Genomic DNA, 15,163 nt, shown 5'->3' with positions numbered 1-15,163 from the left:
ACTGCTTACTGACCACCCTTCCTCTACATACTGCTCACTGACCACCCTTCTTCTTCATACTGCTCACTGACCACCCTTCCTCTACATACTGCTCACTGACTGGCCAGCCACTACATATTGCTCACTGACTGCCCTGTCGCTACATACTGCTCACTGACCACCCTTCCTCTACATACTGCTCACTGACTGGCCAGCCACTACATATTGCTCACTGACTGCCCTGTCGCTACATACTGCTCACTGACCACCCTTCCTCTACATACTGCTCACTGACCACCCTTCTTCTTCATACTGCTCACTGACTGGCCAGCCACTACATATTGCTCACTGACTGCCCTGTCGCTACATACTGCTCACTGACCACCCTTGCTCTACATACTGCTTGCTGACCACCCTTCCTCTACATACTGCTCACTGACCACCCTTGCTCTACATACTGCTCTGTCACTACATGCTGCTCACTGACTGCTCTAACACTACATACTGCTCACTTACTGCCCTGACACTAAATACTGCCCTACCCTGCCACTATATAATGCTCACTGACCATCCTGCCACTACATACTGCTCCCTGAACGCCCTACTACTACATACTGCTCACTGACTGCCCTGCACTTTCCAATTGCTATATACCATACACTCCACAGCTCTGCGCTGCCATTTCTTACTGCCCTGCTCTGCATACTGCTTATTGCACATTTTTATGTACTGCTTGGCAATGACACTACATTCACACCAAGCGGGACAAGGAAGGGGGGTCCTATCAGGTTGACCCTATGATTTCTAAAGGTCTCCCTAGCTGCCAGTGCTCCACTAAGGTTTACATTCTCCACCATCAGGAGCTCTGGTGAAGATAATTTGGTACTTATATTGCAATCACTTGGAGAGCCTAAATCACCTGACAGGGGGTATCATAACCGTACACAACCATAATGACCACAAACCTACCTCTCCACTGTAAAAGCTGTGATCGAGCAGGAGGAAGCATTAATCCCCAGATACTGAAAGTACGTTATGCCGAGACAGCCAGCATGACCATAAATCCATGTCCCAGCCAGACTGTCTGTAACGTTGGGCAAACCAGCCGCCACCAGGACCATTAAGTCGGCTACAGCCAAACTGACCAGATAGCAGTTGGTTGGTGTCCTCATATCACGAGTGATGAAAACCACCAGGACTACCATGATGTTACCTATTATGCCGATACCACAAATAAGAAGAACCAAGAAGACGGAGATGGCCTTGTACTCGATCATACTAAACACCACATCGTTGTTGGCCAAGGAGATGTTGGTTGGGCTGTCCACTTTACTGCCATTCTCCATCTTGGTAGGAAATGTATGCCCAAGCACTGGTTACAATGGGGTTGTCATGTCAAGCCGTTTGTGTCAAGAAGAAATGTAATTCGTGGTGACTGGAAGCCGAAGGAGTCAATGAAGCCATGAGGAGCAGATCTCTGGTCAGGCCAACAGCTGGAAAGAAGAAGAAAAAATTGAGTTTTACATTTCTATAAATTTTTTGAAAGTATTAACAGTGATATCAGTGAAGTCAGGACAGTATGTTCCATGCCAATGACCCGGTATGACATAACTGGATGACGTTCATATGCTTTGTGCACTATGCATCATAAACAATTACCATTTTTTAAATACAGTTTTCTCAATTTTTCATCCATTTAACATCTCAGTGTTGCTGATCTCCTCTAGACTTTGCCAGCCACGGGCTCCAGCATTGGCTGTATGTATGTTCTCTGAACTGGTTTCTGGTAATGACAATGGTGGACCATGCCAGATTAGTGTGTGTCAGCATGGCCACTTGTAGTCAACATCATAGAGATACAGTATGTGACATGGTGACAATGCAGAAGCACAGCTGGGAGACAGAAAGAGTGTTGGCACACTTATAACAAGAAGTGCCTGAGCAAAAATGTCAGCATGGCTATTCATACTCCCCACCATAGGGATATGTGACAGGGTGACACCACAGGAGAACAACTGGGAGACGGCAAAAAATGCTGTCACCCTATAACAGGAAGTGCCCGAGCATGCAAGGAAATTCATGCCATGATCACCAGGCAATATTTTAATGAAATCGGACGATTTAAAACAAATTTTACACACATTTGTGCATGCTCAAGGAATTTTGCACATAATTTCTCTAATAGTTTGATGATCATCAGCTTCATCTAGTGGCCAAAATGCAATATATTTTCTTAACCGGTTGCCGACCGCCGCAAGTACATATACTGCGGCGGTCAGCCCCGGCCAGGCAAAGTGACGTATATATATACGTCACTAGCCTGTCACTTGCCTGCCCCGGCTCGTTCCCTGGGAAGTCCGTGCGTGTGACCGGCGGACCCGATGTCCGCCGGTCACTCGCGATCGTCCTCCATGAAGGGAGAAAGGAAGGCGGCTGATGTAAACAAGCCGCCTGTCATTCTCCCCTGTGTAGGATTGGTGATCACAGTTCTACTATGTAGGACCGTTGATCACTATTCCTACACCAGTAGCCATGTCCAATCACAGTAAGAAGCACGCCCCTAGGGACACACCTAACCCCTCCTTTCCCAATAAACAATTGTCCAGTGAATGTTTTACAAATAGACCCTTTAGGCTCGGTTCACACTACGGCGCTCCGACTTCGGGGGCGACCTGTGAAGTCGCATGCACCGCGACTTCGGCACGACTTGCACGGACTTCATAAAATGAATGTCTATGCAAGTCGCTCCAGGTCGCCCGACTTGTGTCGCTCCTATTAGAACCGTTCCTGTACTACACTATGGGACGCGACGGTGCGTGACTTGTCAGGCTGACCAAGTCGCCTGACAAGTCGTACCAGTGTGAATGGAGACTTACTGTGCTAGGGTGACAACGCTTACTCACTGTACTTTACCTATGCAGTGTTGTCACCCTAGGACAGGAAGAGTGTTAGGACCATAGAACACCTCCCCTTCCCCCTCATCTCCATAACATGGGTGGGGTTATTTTGTAGATCTCAGGGATAACGGAAACAATGTAACCAATAAGAGTGCAGCACAAGAAGTTCTCAGCTTACAGGATTTCTAGCAGGATCAACAGATATTGTTTTTGCAAACAGATACAGCAAAACGCTTTCAGTAATGAACAATAATAATATGAGATTTTCAATGTCAGGGTTTACATAAACTCTAATACACCATGAAATATATTTTTAAATATGAGCAATGTATGTACCTTAACCAGTTCTGGACCGGAAGGATTTTCCTCCTTAATGACCAGGCCACTTTTTGCGATTCGGCACTGCGTTACTTTAACGGACAATTGCGCGGTTGTGTGATGCTGTACCCAAACAAAATTTACGTCCTTTTTCCCCCCACAAACAGAGCTTTCTTTTGGTGGTATTTGATCACCTGTGCGATTTTTTTATTTTTTGCGCTATAAACAAAAAAAGAGCGACAATTCTGACAAAAAAAACAATATTTTTCACATTCTGCTATATAACATTCCCCCCCTCCCCCCCAAAAAAAAACTAAAATCAAATTTTTTCATCATTTTAGTCCAATTTGTATTCTGCTACATATTTTTGGTAAAAAAAAAAATTGCAATAGGTGTATTTTGATTGGTTTGTGCTTAAGTTATCGCTTCTACAAACTAGGGGAAAGATTAGTTATTTTTTATTTTTTTTTTATTTTTTACTAGTAGTGGCGATCTGAGATTTTTAGCGGGACTGCGACATTGTGGCGGACAGATCTGACCCCTAACTGACATTTTTGACACTTTTGGGGGTTGGGGGGGGGGGGGGTAACCAGTGACATTACTACAGTAATCAGTGCTACAAATTTGTACTGTTACAATGACACTGGCAGGGAAGGGGTTAACCCAGGGGGTGTTTTGTAACTGTATGGGGGATGGGCTTGTGAAATGAACATAGAGACATGTGTTCCTATATAGAAGGATCACAACAAGCACTCTGTGATAATTTCAGAGAGAAGAATGGTCAGCTGTGTTTACAACAGCCGACCGCCCTTCTCTCTCAGCAGGGAGCGATCGCGGGTGTCAGGTGGCAATCTGTGCCACTGGTCCCCTTAAAAGGCATCCCCGCTCGCCCCTAGGACCGCTCCCACGAACCGATGCACAGGTACAGCGATTCGCGCAGCCGAGTGAGCCTGATTCAGTATATATGCGGCAGGCAGTCGGCAAGCGGTTAATTTACTGGTATCAGCCTCTTGTAGTCCCTGTACAGCAGGGCTGGAGTGTGAGAAGAAAGAGCAGCACAAGCAGCAAATCAGTGCATTGCTAACAAAAAGCATACTGATAGGAGGAATGAGCAGAGTGATAGAGAGATGAACTAATCGCTGTGCTGCTTCTCCTTTCACTGTCCAGTCACAGGCTGGGGGCAGGTCCAGGGAAAAGGTAGTGAGTTGAATGATGCTGGCTATCAGAACTGAGGACATCTAGTGGCAGAAAAAAGTACTGCAGGGGAAATCTCTGTATGAATATTGAATAGGTGAATAAAGGTGAATATTGCAGAAAAAGATGGTTTTGTTATTTTATCTTTTAAGGGGCGATTTATTTTTTATCTTATTATTTTATGGCTTTGGGTTTGTATAAATACTAAACAAAAGTGATCACACAATATTAAAAGAGCCACGTCGGTGGCTGTGAGGCCATGCTGGCACTTGTAGTTTCCCCAGGATGAATAGGAATGGAGTGCCGTGGCCGCTTTTACTGGTTTTTCCAGTTTTCTATTAATGTGACATTCGTTGTGACACTTCCAGGACGAGGACTTGTTACACATTTCCTCCAGAAGTCTTTGCCTTAGGCTAAAAGTCTAAAACGATGGGATTGTACATCTCTTCACGCCCACACAGAGCCGTGACCGCCGTTCCATGTACCGATCACATCTATCTATATATTATTTATCGGATGAATCATCAGCGAAGGGGGCGCCGACCTGATATTTCTCTCCTCCGTTTTTATTTCTCATAAGTAACACGGAGGATGGCGGTAACAATATTCATAAGCTGCTTCATCTCGGCTCTGGGGGGGCATTAACCAGGCTGATGCAATAAGTTATCATGGTGTACTATTCTGTATTCTGCTTTTATCTCCACAAAAACCCAAGCCAGAGGCAGCCAGAAAATTAGCATTTTAATGGGGGACTTTAGCAGTCCTTATATTGTTTTAGGTGCAGTACTAATTACCCATTTGGAAAGCAACTACAGGCAGCAAATAAGATTAAAAAAGGGTTGTCCAGCAAATCCTGCAAATGGAAAGTTTGTGCAAGTTTAGCTTTTCCCATGTGTGCTTTTAGATGGACTGCAGCCTCCTGTTATATGATACCTTCTTCTCGCTCTCTCTCTCTTACTCTCTCTCCCTTTTTAACCTCTTCAGCCCCGGAAGGTTTTACCCCCTTCATGACCAGGCCATTTAAGGGGATACAGCTCTGTGGTACATTAACTGACAATTGCGCATCTGTGCGGTGCTGTACCCAAATAAAATTGATGTCCTTTTTATTCCCACAAATAGAGCTTTCTTTTGATGACAACTCTGCATTTTTTTTTTTTTGTTTTTGGTTCTTTTTTACACTATAAAAAAAAAAAAAGACCGACAATTTTGAAAAAAATAAATAAATTATATATATATACAATTTTTTTTACTTTCTTCTATAAAACATCCAATAAAAAAATTTATATTTTTTTTTTCCCCACAATTAGAGCTTTCTTTTGTGGTATTTGATCACCTCTGCGGTTTTTATTTTTTGCGCTATAGACAAAAAAAGACTAACAATTTTGAAAAAAAAAAAAAAAGAATATATATATTTTTTACTTTTTTGCTATAAAACATCCAATAAAAAAATGTATATCCTTTTTTTCAACACACATGCAGTTTAGTTTAATGTGTGGGAATGCTATTAAGGAATTAATGGTACCATTGCAACGCGTTTCTCAGAGGGTTGGGATCATGCGTGATTTTATGCCCATTCCCCAGCCGCAGAGATGCCTAAGGCTTAGTTCAGACTTTTGCATGTCAGAAACGCGTATAAAAAAATAGAAAGATTTCCTGACATGCAGAGAAATCAACCGTTTTCAGGTGCGCCAAAGCACGTGGTGTTGCAGCACCATGCAGTTAGGTGCGCCGCATTTTTGGAAAAGAGTCTCTCGCACATTGGGCAGCCCATTTAAAAGACCTACACATGGAACACGGGAATGCACAAAAAACACGCCTGCACTTGATCGCACCTGTAGGGCTCATTTACAATTGTGGTTGGGGGGTGGTAAATATAGGCAGTTGAGCTGTGTTTTACCTTCCCCCTTAAGCTGCAAAGGTAGCTGGACGGGGATGTGCACATGCCATGGCCCCCGCAAAGATTATACCCCATGTACTGCTTCATGGCTGCTGCAAAGATGCAACTCCATGTTGAATGGCACTGCTGTCTCTGATGCGAGGGGGGCTCTGTGTGGGGGGGTCTATGATGCGGGGGGGCTCTCTGGTGTAGGGGGGCTCTAAAGTAAGGGGAGCTCTGTGTGGGGGTCTCTGAGGTAAGGGGGGATCTGTGGGGGGGTCTCTGATGTGGGGGGCTCTGATGTAAGGGGATCTCTGTTTGGGGGGGCTTGGATGTAAGGGGGGCTCTGTGTGGGGGGTCTCTGATGTAAGGGGAGCTCTGTGTGGGGGGTCTCTGATGTAAGGGGGGCTCTGTGGGAGGGGGGTCTCTGATGTAAGGGAATCTCTGTGTGGGGGGTCTCTGATGTAAGGGGAGTCTGTGTGGGGGGTCTCTGATGTAAGGGGGCTCTGATGTAAGGGAATCTCTGTGTGGGGGGCTCTGATGTAAGGGGATCTCTGTGTGGGGGGGGCTCTGATGTAAGGGGTCTCTGTGGGGGGTCTCTGATGTAAGGGGAGCTCTGTGTGGGGGGTCTCTAAATTAAGGGGGGGTCCCTGGTGTAAGAGGGGGCTCTGTGGGGGGGGCTCTGATTTAGGGGGGCTCTGATTTAACAGGGGTCTCTAATGTAGGCGGGGCTCCATGAGGGTCTTTGATGTAAAGGGGGCCTCTGTGAGGGTCTCTGATGTAAGGGGGGCTCTGTGAGGGTCTCTGATGTAAGGGGGGCTAACTTATTAGTGATCATAAAAAAGAAAAGTCAAATAAAGTGCAAAAAAGGTGCAAGAAAATGCATGCGGGGGGGGGGGGCACAGGATTAGCTCGCACAGGGCGCCTGTACACCTAAGGCCGGCCCTGAATGGCAGTAAATGGGGCCCCACCACCACTGTGCCTGCAAAACATAAAATCCTCTGAGCGTCCCATCCACAGCCATTGGTGAGCGCAGACAGCCCTCCCTCGCCAGGAACGCCTGTTTATCAGCTTCTCATGAAATCCTTGCTCTTGGCACAGTGTGTGCGGCACAGCGGTGGGTAAGAAAGCGATACGGGATTACATGGCAGGAATGGGATCTGACGGATTGTGCAGAAAGTGGTTTTGGCCTTTCTCCAGCGCGTTTGTTTCCCGTCTGCTCTCAGCGCTGACACAATCTGTCTCCTGACTTTCCAAGAAGTAAAAAGGGTGATTTTCAGTGGGCGGGCCCGTCTCCCGGCACATGGCTATCGCTCCAGATAAATATTACACACCGGCCACCCATACATGGCGAGAAAACCTTCTCCACCACCTATGGCAACAGAGCAAAGAAAAAGAAATGTGATCCTTCAAATCCCTGACAGGTCCCAATATACAGCATGTTATATCATTAAAAAGCCATCCTTGAGCTGCAGTTAGTGATTTTGCCTGCAGGCAGGGGGAAGCATTTTCACAGTCTCCCCTCCCCCAGTGATCAGTCTGCTGCAGGCAGGAGGATTCATTTCCTCAGTCTCCCCTCCCCCAGAGATCAGTCTGCTGCAGGCAGGAGAAAGCATTTCCTCAGTCTCCCCTCCCCCAGAGATCAGTCTGCTGCAGGCAGGAGAAAGCATTTCCTCAGTCTCCCCTCCCCCAGTGATCAGTCTGCTGCAGGCAGGAGAAAGCATTTTCACAGTCTCCTCACTGCAGTGATTAGTCTGCTGCAGGCAGGGAGAAGCATTTCCACGGTCTCCTCACTCCAGTGATCAGTCTGCTGCAGGCAGGGGAAACCATTTTCACAGTCTCCCCTCCCTCAGTGATTAGTCTGCTGCAGGCAGGAGGAAGCATTTCCCTAGTCTCCCCTCCACCAGTGAGCAGTTTGCTGCAGGCAGGAGGAAGCATTTCCTGAGTCTCCCCTCCCTCAGAGATCAGTCTGCTGCAGGCAAGAGGAAGTATTTCCTCAGTCTCCCCACCCACAGCGATCAGGCTGCATACTGTAACTTTGTAGCAAGTCACAAGATGACAACCTGCAGCAGGGGCTGAACAATGTCAGACATTTGTGAGCAGCCGAGAACTGCACAGGCATCAGGATTTACATAACGATGTCATCTCCTCACGCCAGTGATCAGTCTGCTGCTGGCAGGGGGAAGCATATTCACAGTCTCCCCTCCCCCAGTGAGCAGTCTGCTGCAGGCAGGAGAAAGCATTTCTTTAGTCTCCCCTCCTTACTGATCTGTCTGCTATAGGCAGGGGAAAGCTATTTCACAGTCTCCCCTCCCCCAGTGAGCAGTCTGCTGCAGGCAGGAGAAAGCATATCCTCTGTCTCCTCACTCAAGTGATCAGTCTGCTGCAGGCAGTGGAAGCCTTTCCTCAGTCTCTTCACCCCAAGTGACCAGATTCTCATGGAATGTAAATGTGTGCAAGCAGAACAAAAAGGGAGAAAGCTTGATCAGCTGAACTCTGGGCAGATATAAACATCATTAATACATCATTAGATACAAGCAGTGAAAGTAGCCAAATCTGAACTAGTATCAGCCTCCTGCAGCCCCTGTACAGCAGAACACAGACTGGGGGAGGAAGAAGCAGCACAAGGAGCCAAGTCCTTTCCTGAAGCATTGAAGCATACTGATAGGAGAGAGCAGAGAGATGAACTCATCACTGCACTGCTTCTCCTTTCACCGGCCAGTCCACAGGTGGGGGTTGAATGATGCTTGGCCATCAGACTGAGGACATCTAGTGGCAGAAATAGGTACTGAAGATGAATATTGTAGCAAAATCAAGTGTTGTTATTTTATCTTTCAATAAACGATTTGTTTTAATCTTGTTATTTTTTTTTTGGGCCTCCTTTAAGTTCTGCTTTAATTCATTTTCATACAGGAATAGGGAAATGTTTTATCTGGTGTCAGTGAACTGCGATCATTTCCTATAAACGGTGGAGGAGACTTCAGCAGCCTGCGCTGACAAGAGGGCTGATTAGTCTCCAGGTGTGAGATCTTTACATTCAATCTTACAAAGGGGAAATCCTAACGAGCGTCTGCTCTGATGTATAGATGGTTCAAGGTTCGCGCGTCACCATCTGAGATCGCCATTTATGAACACCTTCCATCTTGGAGCGCCAAGAAAATAAAATAAACCCCTTCTATTACCTCTCGTTTAATTGAAAACAATATCCTCTTCTAACAGCTGCGCAGAGGTGCAGGGCGTCTCTGCGTTCAATCGCCCTTTCTATAACGGCGAGATATTGATTTTCCCGCAGAGCCGAGGACGGCTGTGGAAACTCATCCTATAGTCTCTCTGATGACACATCGCTTCATAAATACTTTAAAAAGGCCTGAAGTGGCAGCGATTTGACGGGTCGGGCCGCCGACTACCTGCGCCTAGTGACAAGGGCGCTTAACGCACTCCGAGTTAATTATAAAACTGCGCAGCGGTCAAAGAGACGGCTACAGGGCTCATCTGTCTTCATTCCACATCCCAAATTTTCACAGCTATTGATACAGTGCGGCCGTGACAGATCTTCGCCGGTTAATTAGAGATATTTCAATTTCTGCTTTTCATCGCTCGGCGCGTAGAACTAATCGGGAAAGTTTTATTCTTTTTATTAGACGCAGACACTGAGCTCTGATATTCACTCCACCGCAGAGTCAGGATCCCGGCTTTTCCGTACTCCCACACAGGCTGTGGTTTGATAATTAAATGATATATTCACTTAGGAGCAGTCAGGGTGAGCATAGCAGTCGGCGCCCTTATCCTGGTGCAGGGAGGGAGGGGTGTTTTTTTTTGGTGTCAAATCCCCGCACAGAAAAGCAAACATAGCTCTTATGGGGTTAACTTAGGAGTCTTTTTATTAAAAAAAAAAGAAGAAAAGAATTTTACTGCATCATGGACACTAGATGGAGCTGAAAATCATAGGAAATAAAAAATGACATTTTGCACATGATACACACATTATGTTAGGACTGAGTTCGCCTGCTGGTGGCACTGTGGTGCTCTGGGTGGAAAGCTGCAGTTTTAGTGCCCACCAGCAGGTGTCTCCCAGCAGCCAGCAGGTTCCAGCGATCAGCTCCACCTAGCCACACCTGCTGGGAAGGTACTTAAAGCGGAGTTCCGGCCTCGGGGGTCAATTTGAACTAAAAATACCCCCGGGACAGTCAGGGCTAGTACATTGCATAATGGATAGCCTCTGAACTGTCCCGGGTCGCACTTACCTGTAAGAAGAAATACTTACCTTGAAAATTTCTTCTCCAGCGCTGCCATCTCAGGTGTGGGCAGCTGAAGCCACAGCGTCCCTCTTCCTGTCCTCTTCCGTGATGTCGGAGTCCCACAATGCATTGCACCAGCCCCGCTCGTCACTTTTGGTGCAGGCACGGCATCCCTGCACAGCTTCTGGGCATGCCCAGAAGCTGTTTAGCAGTGAATGCCACGCCTGCACCGGAAGTGACGAGCGGGGCCGGTGCAGGCGCATTGATTCCTGGGAGCGATGACGTTCAGCTCCCAGGAATCATCGTAAACCGGAAGTGACGGCGCGGGCCGCGGCCGCAGAGGGAGAGAGGGAGGAAGTGGAAGGAAGGTAAGTATATTTTCTTCTATAATAAGGTAAGTGACCAAAAAAAAAACTGCACTATCTATTTCTCTTTCAGGTTCCCCTTAGCAAGCGGATGGCCCAAAATCGATTTTATCGATTTTGTGGCCGGAACTACGCTTTAAGTGGCAAACGTGCTACTGTCCCTTGTCTCAGTGTTTTGGCTACTCCTGTTTGTATCCTGGGTTTTGTGCTGCTGCCTGACTCTGTAGCCATTTACTTTTGATCCTGCCCTTGCCCTTTGCCCTTGCCAAGTTGCCCTGCATCCAGTATCCTACTGCCTTCTTCCCATCCAGGTTCCCAGGTGGAGCTGAATCTGATCGCTGGAACCGGCTGGCTGCTGGGAGACACCTGCTGGTGGACACTAAAACTGCAGCTTTCTGCCCAGAGCACCACAGTGCCACCAGCAACTCAGTCCTAACACATTATTGGAATTTTACCCCAAGGTTGGGACATTCACATAGGAATTTTTTTTTTTTTTTTAAACTAGACCCCTGTCGGGGGGTTGAAGGGAATCTGTACTGACAGAAATATTGGACTGTTATTGCTGTCCTCCTGCTGCAAATGCTATATTTCTGCCTGTATCTGGCCTCAGTACTTTCTCAGTCACTGGCCTGGAATAAGCATGTAAATCAGAAAAAAAAAGCTTTGCAGCCAGAGAATGACAATGCCAGCCAGGCCACTTTGCATTCTCAGATGGCCAGATCATCAATGGCAGCCTATATATTAACAGGTGTCCCTTTGAAGGCTATGTAACCCTAACAACCCTCTCTAATTTGCTCCTTTTTGGACTGTTAGATAGCCCATTGAAAATGTTTTCTTATATCTGTTTAATAGATGCAAAAAATACCTGCTGATCCTACCAGAAATCTTGTGAGTTGATGAGTTCCTTTGCACTGTGCCTTGCTGCATTCCATGTGATAGAGATTGCAAGGACAAAAACCGGTATCAGAATAAAGCCAGCCGTAGATGGTTTGAATCTCAACCAGTCCCTGCTGAGCCGGCTGAGATTCAAACCATGCATGAACAGGCTGATTGTACCCATGTTGAGGTACAACCAGCATGTTGGATTTGTCATATGAATATTGCCAGTGACTATAGCTGCTAGCAGTAATCACTGTGTGTTCTCCCGGCTGGCCTCCTCTCCTTCAAGGGATTACCCCATCAACACTGACTGTGGTTGCAGGAAAGAAAATGGCTCCATCTATGGCTGGGTTATAGTGGTTGTAAAAGCTCAAGGTTTTTTATTCTATGCATGATTGTAAATAACCTTCTGTGTCTAGCTCCCCCCCCCCCCCCCCGGACCCCATAATACTTACCTGAGCCCCATCTCGATCCAGCGATGTGCACAAGAGTCTCTGTTCTCCTGGGACTCTCCCTCCTCATTGGCTCCAAGCCATTGGCTCCCACTGCTGTCAATCATAGCCTGTGTGCCAATGAAAAAAGAGAGGGGTGGAGCTGAGCCATGGCTCTGTATCTGAATGGGCACACAGAGCAATGGCTGGGGTGACCCCACAGCAAGCTGTTTGCTCTAGGGGCACTTGGGAGGAGGGAGGGGCCAGGAGCACCGGCAGGGAATCTAAGAAGAGGAGGATCGGGGCTGCTCTGTGCAAAACCACTTCGCAGAGCAGGTAAGCAATATGTTTATTTTTAATTAACCACTTAACGTCTAACGACGTAGACCTACGGCTGACTTTGCGTGGTTGTACCGGAGTGATGCCTCTAGCTAGAGGCATCATCCCGGTACAGTTTTTTTAGAGCCGGCGGTTGGCTTTCCGGCGGTAACGACCGATGCGGCTCGGGAGCCGCTCGATCGTTACCCCGGCGAGCGGGAGGGGAAGTCCCCGCCCTCCCGCCGCCTTCCGCGGCTTTGCCTGGGTCTCCCGTCCCACCGGGAGACCTGAGCACCCACCTGGAAGCAGCTTCGATCGGGTCTCCGATGACCTAACCTGGAGGCGGCATCCATGACGTTACATCCGGGTTACTCTGCTGCTAAAGGCGGCAAATTCAAAAAGTGACAGTATTCAAAAATGCAGTTTTCAGCGTTTTGAATACATGGAAGTGTAATGGAGGGGTATGGGGTCTTTTAGACCCTCGATCCCTCCATAAAGAGTACCTGTCACCAATGTTCCCTTTAAACTGCGCGCCTGCGCGGCAGCGCAGTCTAAATGACGGTCCCGCGCAGTACAATGTCAGACGGCGCAGCCACGCAGTGCGCCGCGAGAGCCCGCCCATTGTGTTACAATAGCGAATGAAAATTCGCTATTGTCACACGGATCCTCCTCCTGGCCAATCAGGGAGCGGGTCCTCCCGCTTCCTGATTGGCCGAAAGGCATACCACCCCCATGCCATTGGCCGAGGTCCGAGGAGGAGGCGGGAGGACTGAGAAGATGTAGGGACGCGGGTGCCGGGACTAAAGAGAAGCTGCTGTGACTCGTCGACTCGTGAGGTAAGTGCACGGGTCGTAGGTGGAAGATTTTATCATTGTTTCCTCTTCTGTATATCCAATGCAAAATTATTTACAGGTTCTGGTAAACCTCACTTCCTTACTCGGGGTTCTTGGGTATCTGTAAGATCTGACACTGGTTAAAATATTTATACAGTGCATTCTTTACTAAGAGTTCATTAAACATTTCTGTGCATTGCTATGTTCAGTATATTATACACACTTGCTGTGTGGTGTTGCAAACGGTTTCTACACTGGTGGGTGAGCCAGTGCTCCCATCACCTTTTTTAACATTTGGGAATTAGCGAAGGCTTTTTTTTTTTTTTCTATGGTAAATACACCAGTGGTTTTCCAAAAATAGTTTGTTGCCAGCATGTGCTGCTTTGGCTGGAGCTTACACAAGGCTGCAAATTGTCTCCCCACCCCCTGGGAGGGCACTAGGCCGATTGCCAAGCTCCAGGGTTGTAACACGCACCTCCATACCCAGAAGTACTGCACTTATCTGATGTTCAAATACTCTTCTCCCATCTATCGATCTGTACACTTTTAAAGTCCATACATCAGTCCCCATAGTTTGAGTAGCAGCAAAATTCTGCCAATAGCTAGCAGTCATTGGTCAAAACTGTCATAGGATGGCACTAGACCAATCACCAGGGATGTCACCTGCACCTTCATACCCAGAATTACTAGGTTTTTTCTTCACTCCTGTCAGCTAAATGGAGCAGTGGGGATTCGGGGGGGGGGGGGGGGCTGGGACGGGACGCTGGCATCTCTGCATTGATTGGGGGCAATGCTGTGGGCACTCTGCAATGTATTGGGGCATTGCTGTGGTACTCTGCAATGTATTGGGGCATTGCTGTGGTACTCTGCAATGTATTGGGGGCATTGCTGTGGTACTCTGCAATTTATTGGGGGCACGCTGGTCACTCTGCATTGACATCCCCCCATTGCTCAGTCTAAAGTTTGGCGCTCAGAAATTTTTTTATTTGCTCAGCACAGTAAAAAATTAGAGGGAACATTGCCTGTCACTGCATATTGCTGTCACAAGGGATGTATATTTACATTGCTTGTGACAGCAATAAAAGTGATCAGATTTTTTTTTTTTAAAAAAACCTGTGTTAAAATGAAAAAAAATATAATAAAATAAATAGGAAAAAAATAATTCAGCCGCCCCCGTCGCCGTATATGGAAGTCGCGCCGCAAATTAAATCGCTGTTCAATACCACACATGTGAGGTATCGCCGCTATCGCCAGAGCGTGAGTAATAATTAGAAAAAAAGAGCTACACTCTAACTCTAAACTGGTAACCGTTAAACATTTTTAAAGCGTCACCTATGGAGATTTTTATTGACTGTAGTTTGTCGCCATTCCGCAGGTGTGCGCAATTTTAAACCGTAACATGTTGGGTATCTATTTACTCAGCGTGACATCATCTTTCCCAATATACAAAAAAATTGGGCTAACTTTGCTGTTTAGTTTTTTTAAATGCAGTGAAATGTGAGTTTTCGTAATTTTTCCAAAAAAATGGTGTTTGAAAGACCGCTGCGCACATACCACGTGACAAAAAATATTGCAATGACCGCCATTTTATTCTCCAGAGTCTTTGCTAAAAAATATATATAATGTTTGGTGGTTTTAAGTAATTTTCTAGCAAAAAATACTGATTTAAACTTGTAAACAAAAAGTAAAAATAGGCTTAGTGGTAAAGTGGTTAAAAAAAACACTTTAACCACTTGCCGACCGCCGCACGACTATTTACTGCGGCGGTCAGCCCCTCACAGGCAGAGTGACGTAGGTCTACGTCGCTAGCCTGTGAGGGTCTAGGGAGCGAGCGC

At 46.9% G+C, this 15,163-nt stretch overlaps 1 protein-coding gene across 1 annotated transcript in view; it reads right to left on the bottom strand.

The window, feature by feature from the left end:
• The window catches only part of LOC309565132 (thyrotropin-releasing hormone receptor-like), a 74,372-nt gene that overhangs the window by 49,943 nt on the left and 9,266 nt on the right, over positions 1 to 15,163 (bottom strand). The window contains exon 2 of the mRNA XM_082269916.1: positions 949 to 1,472. Coding sequence (XP_082126042.1) covers positions 949 to 1,325 — 377 coding nt within the window. The 5' untranslated portion in view covers positions 1,326 to 1,472. The remainder of the gene's footprint in view (positions 1 to 948; positions 1,473 to 15,163) is intronic.

This window comes from Pelophylax lessonae (assembly GCF_965119305.1).
Source record: "Pelophylax lessonae genome assembly, chromosome: 10".
In the NCBI taxonomy this organism is placed as follows: Eukaryota; Metazoa; Chordata; class Amphibia; order Anura; family Ranidae; genus Pelophylax; species Pelophylax lessonae.
The sequence above is the reverse complement of the archived record's forward strand: the minus strand, read 5'-3'. Positions and strand labels throughout refer to the sequence as shown.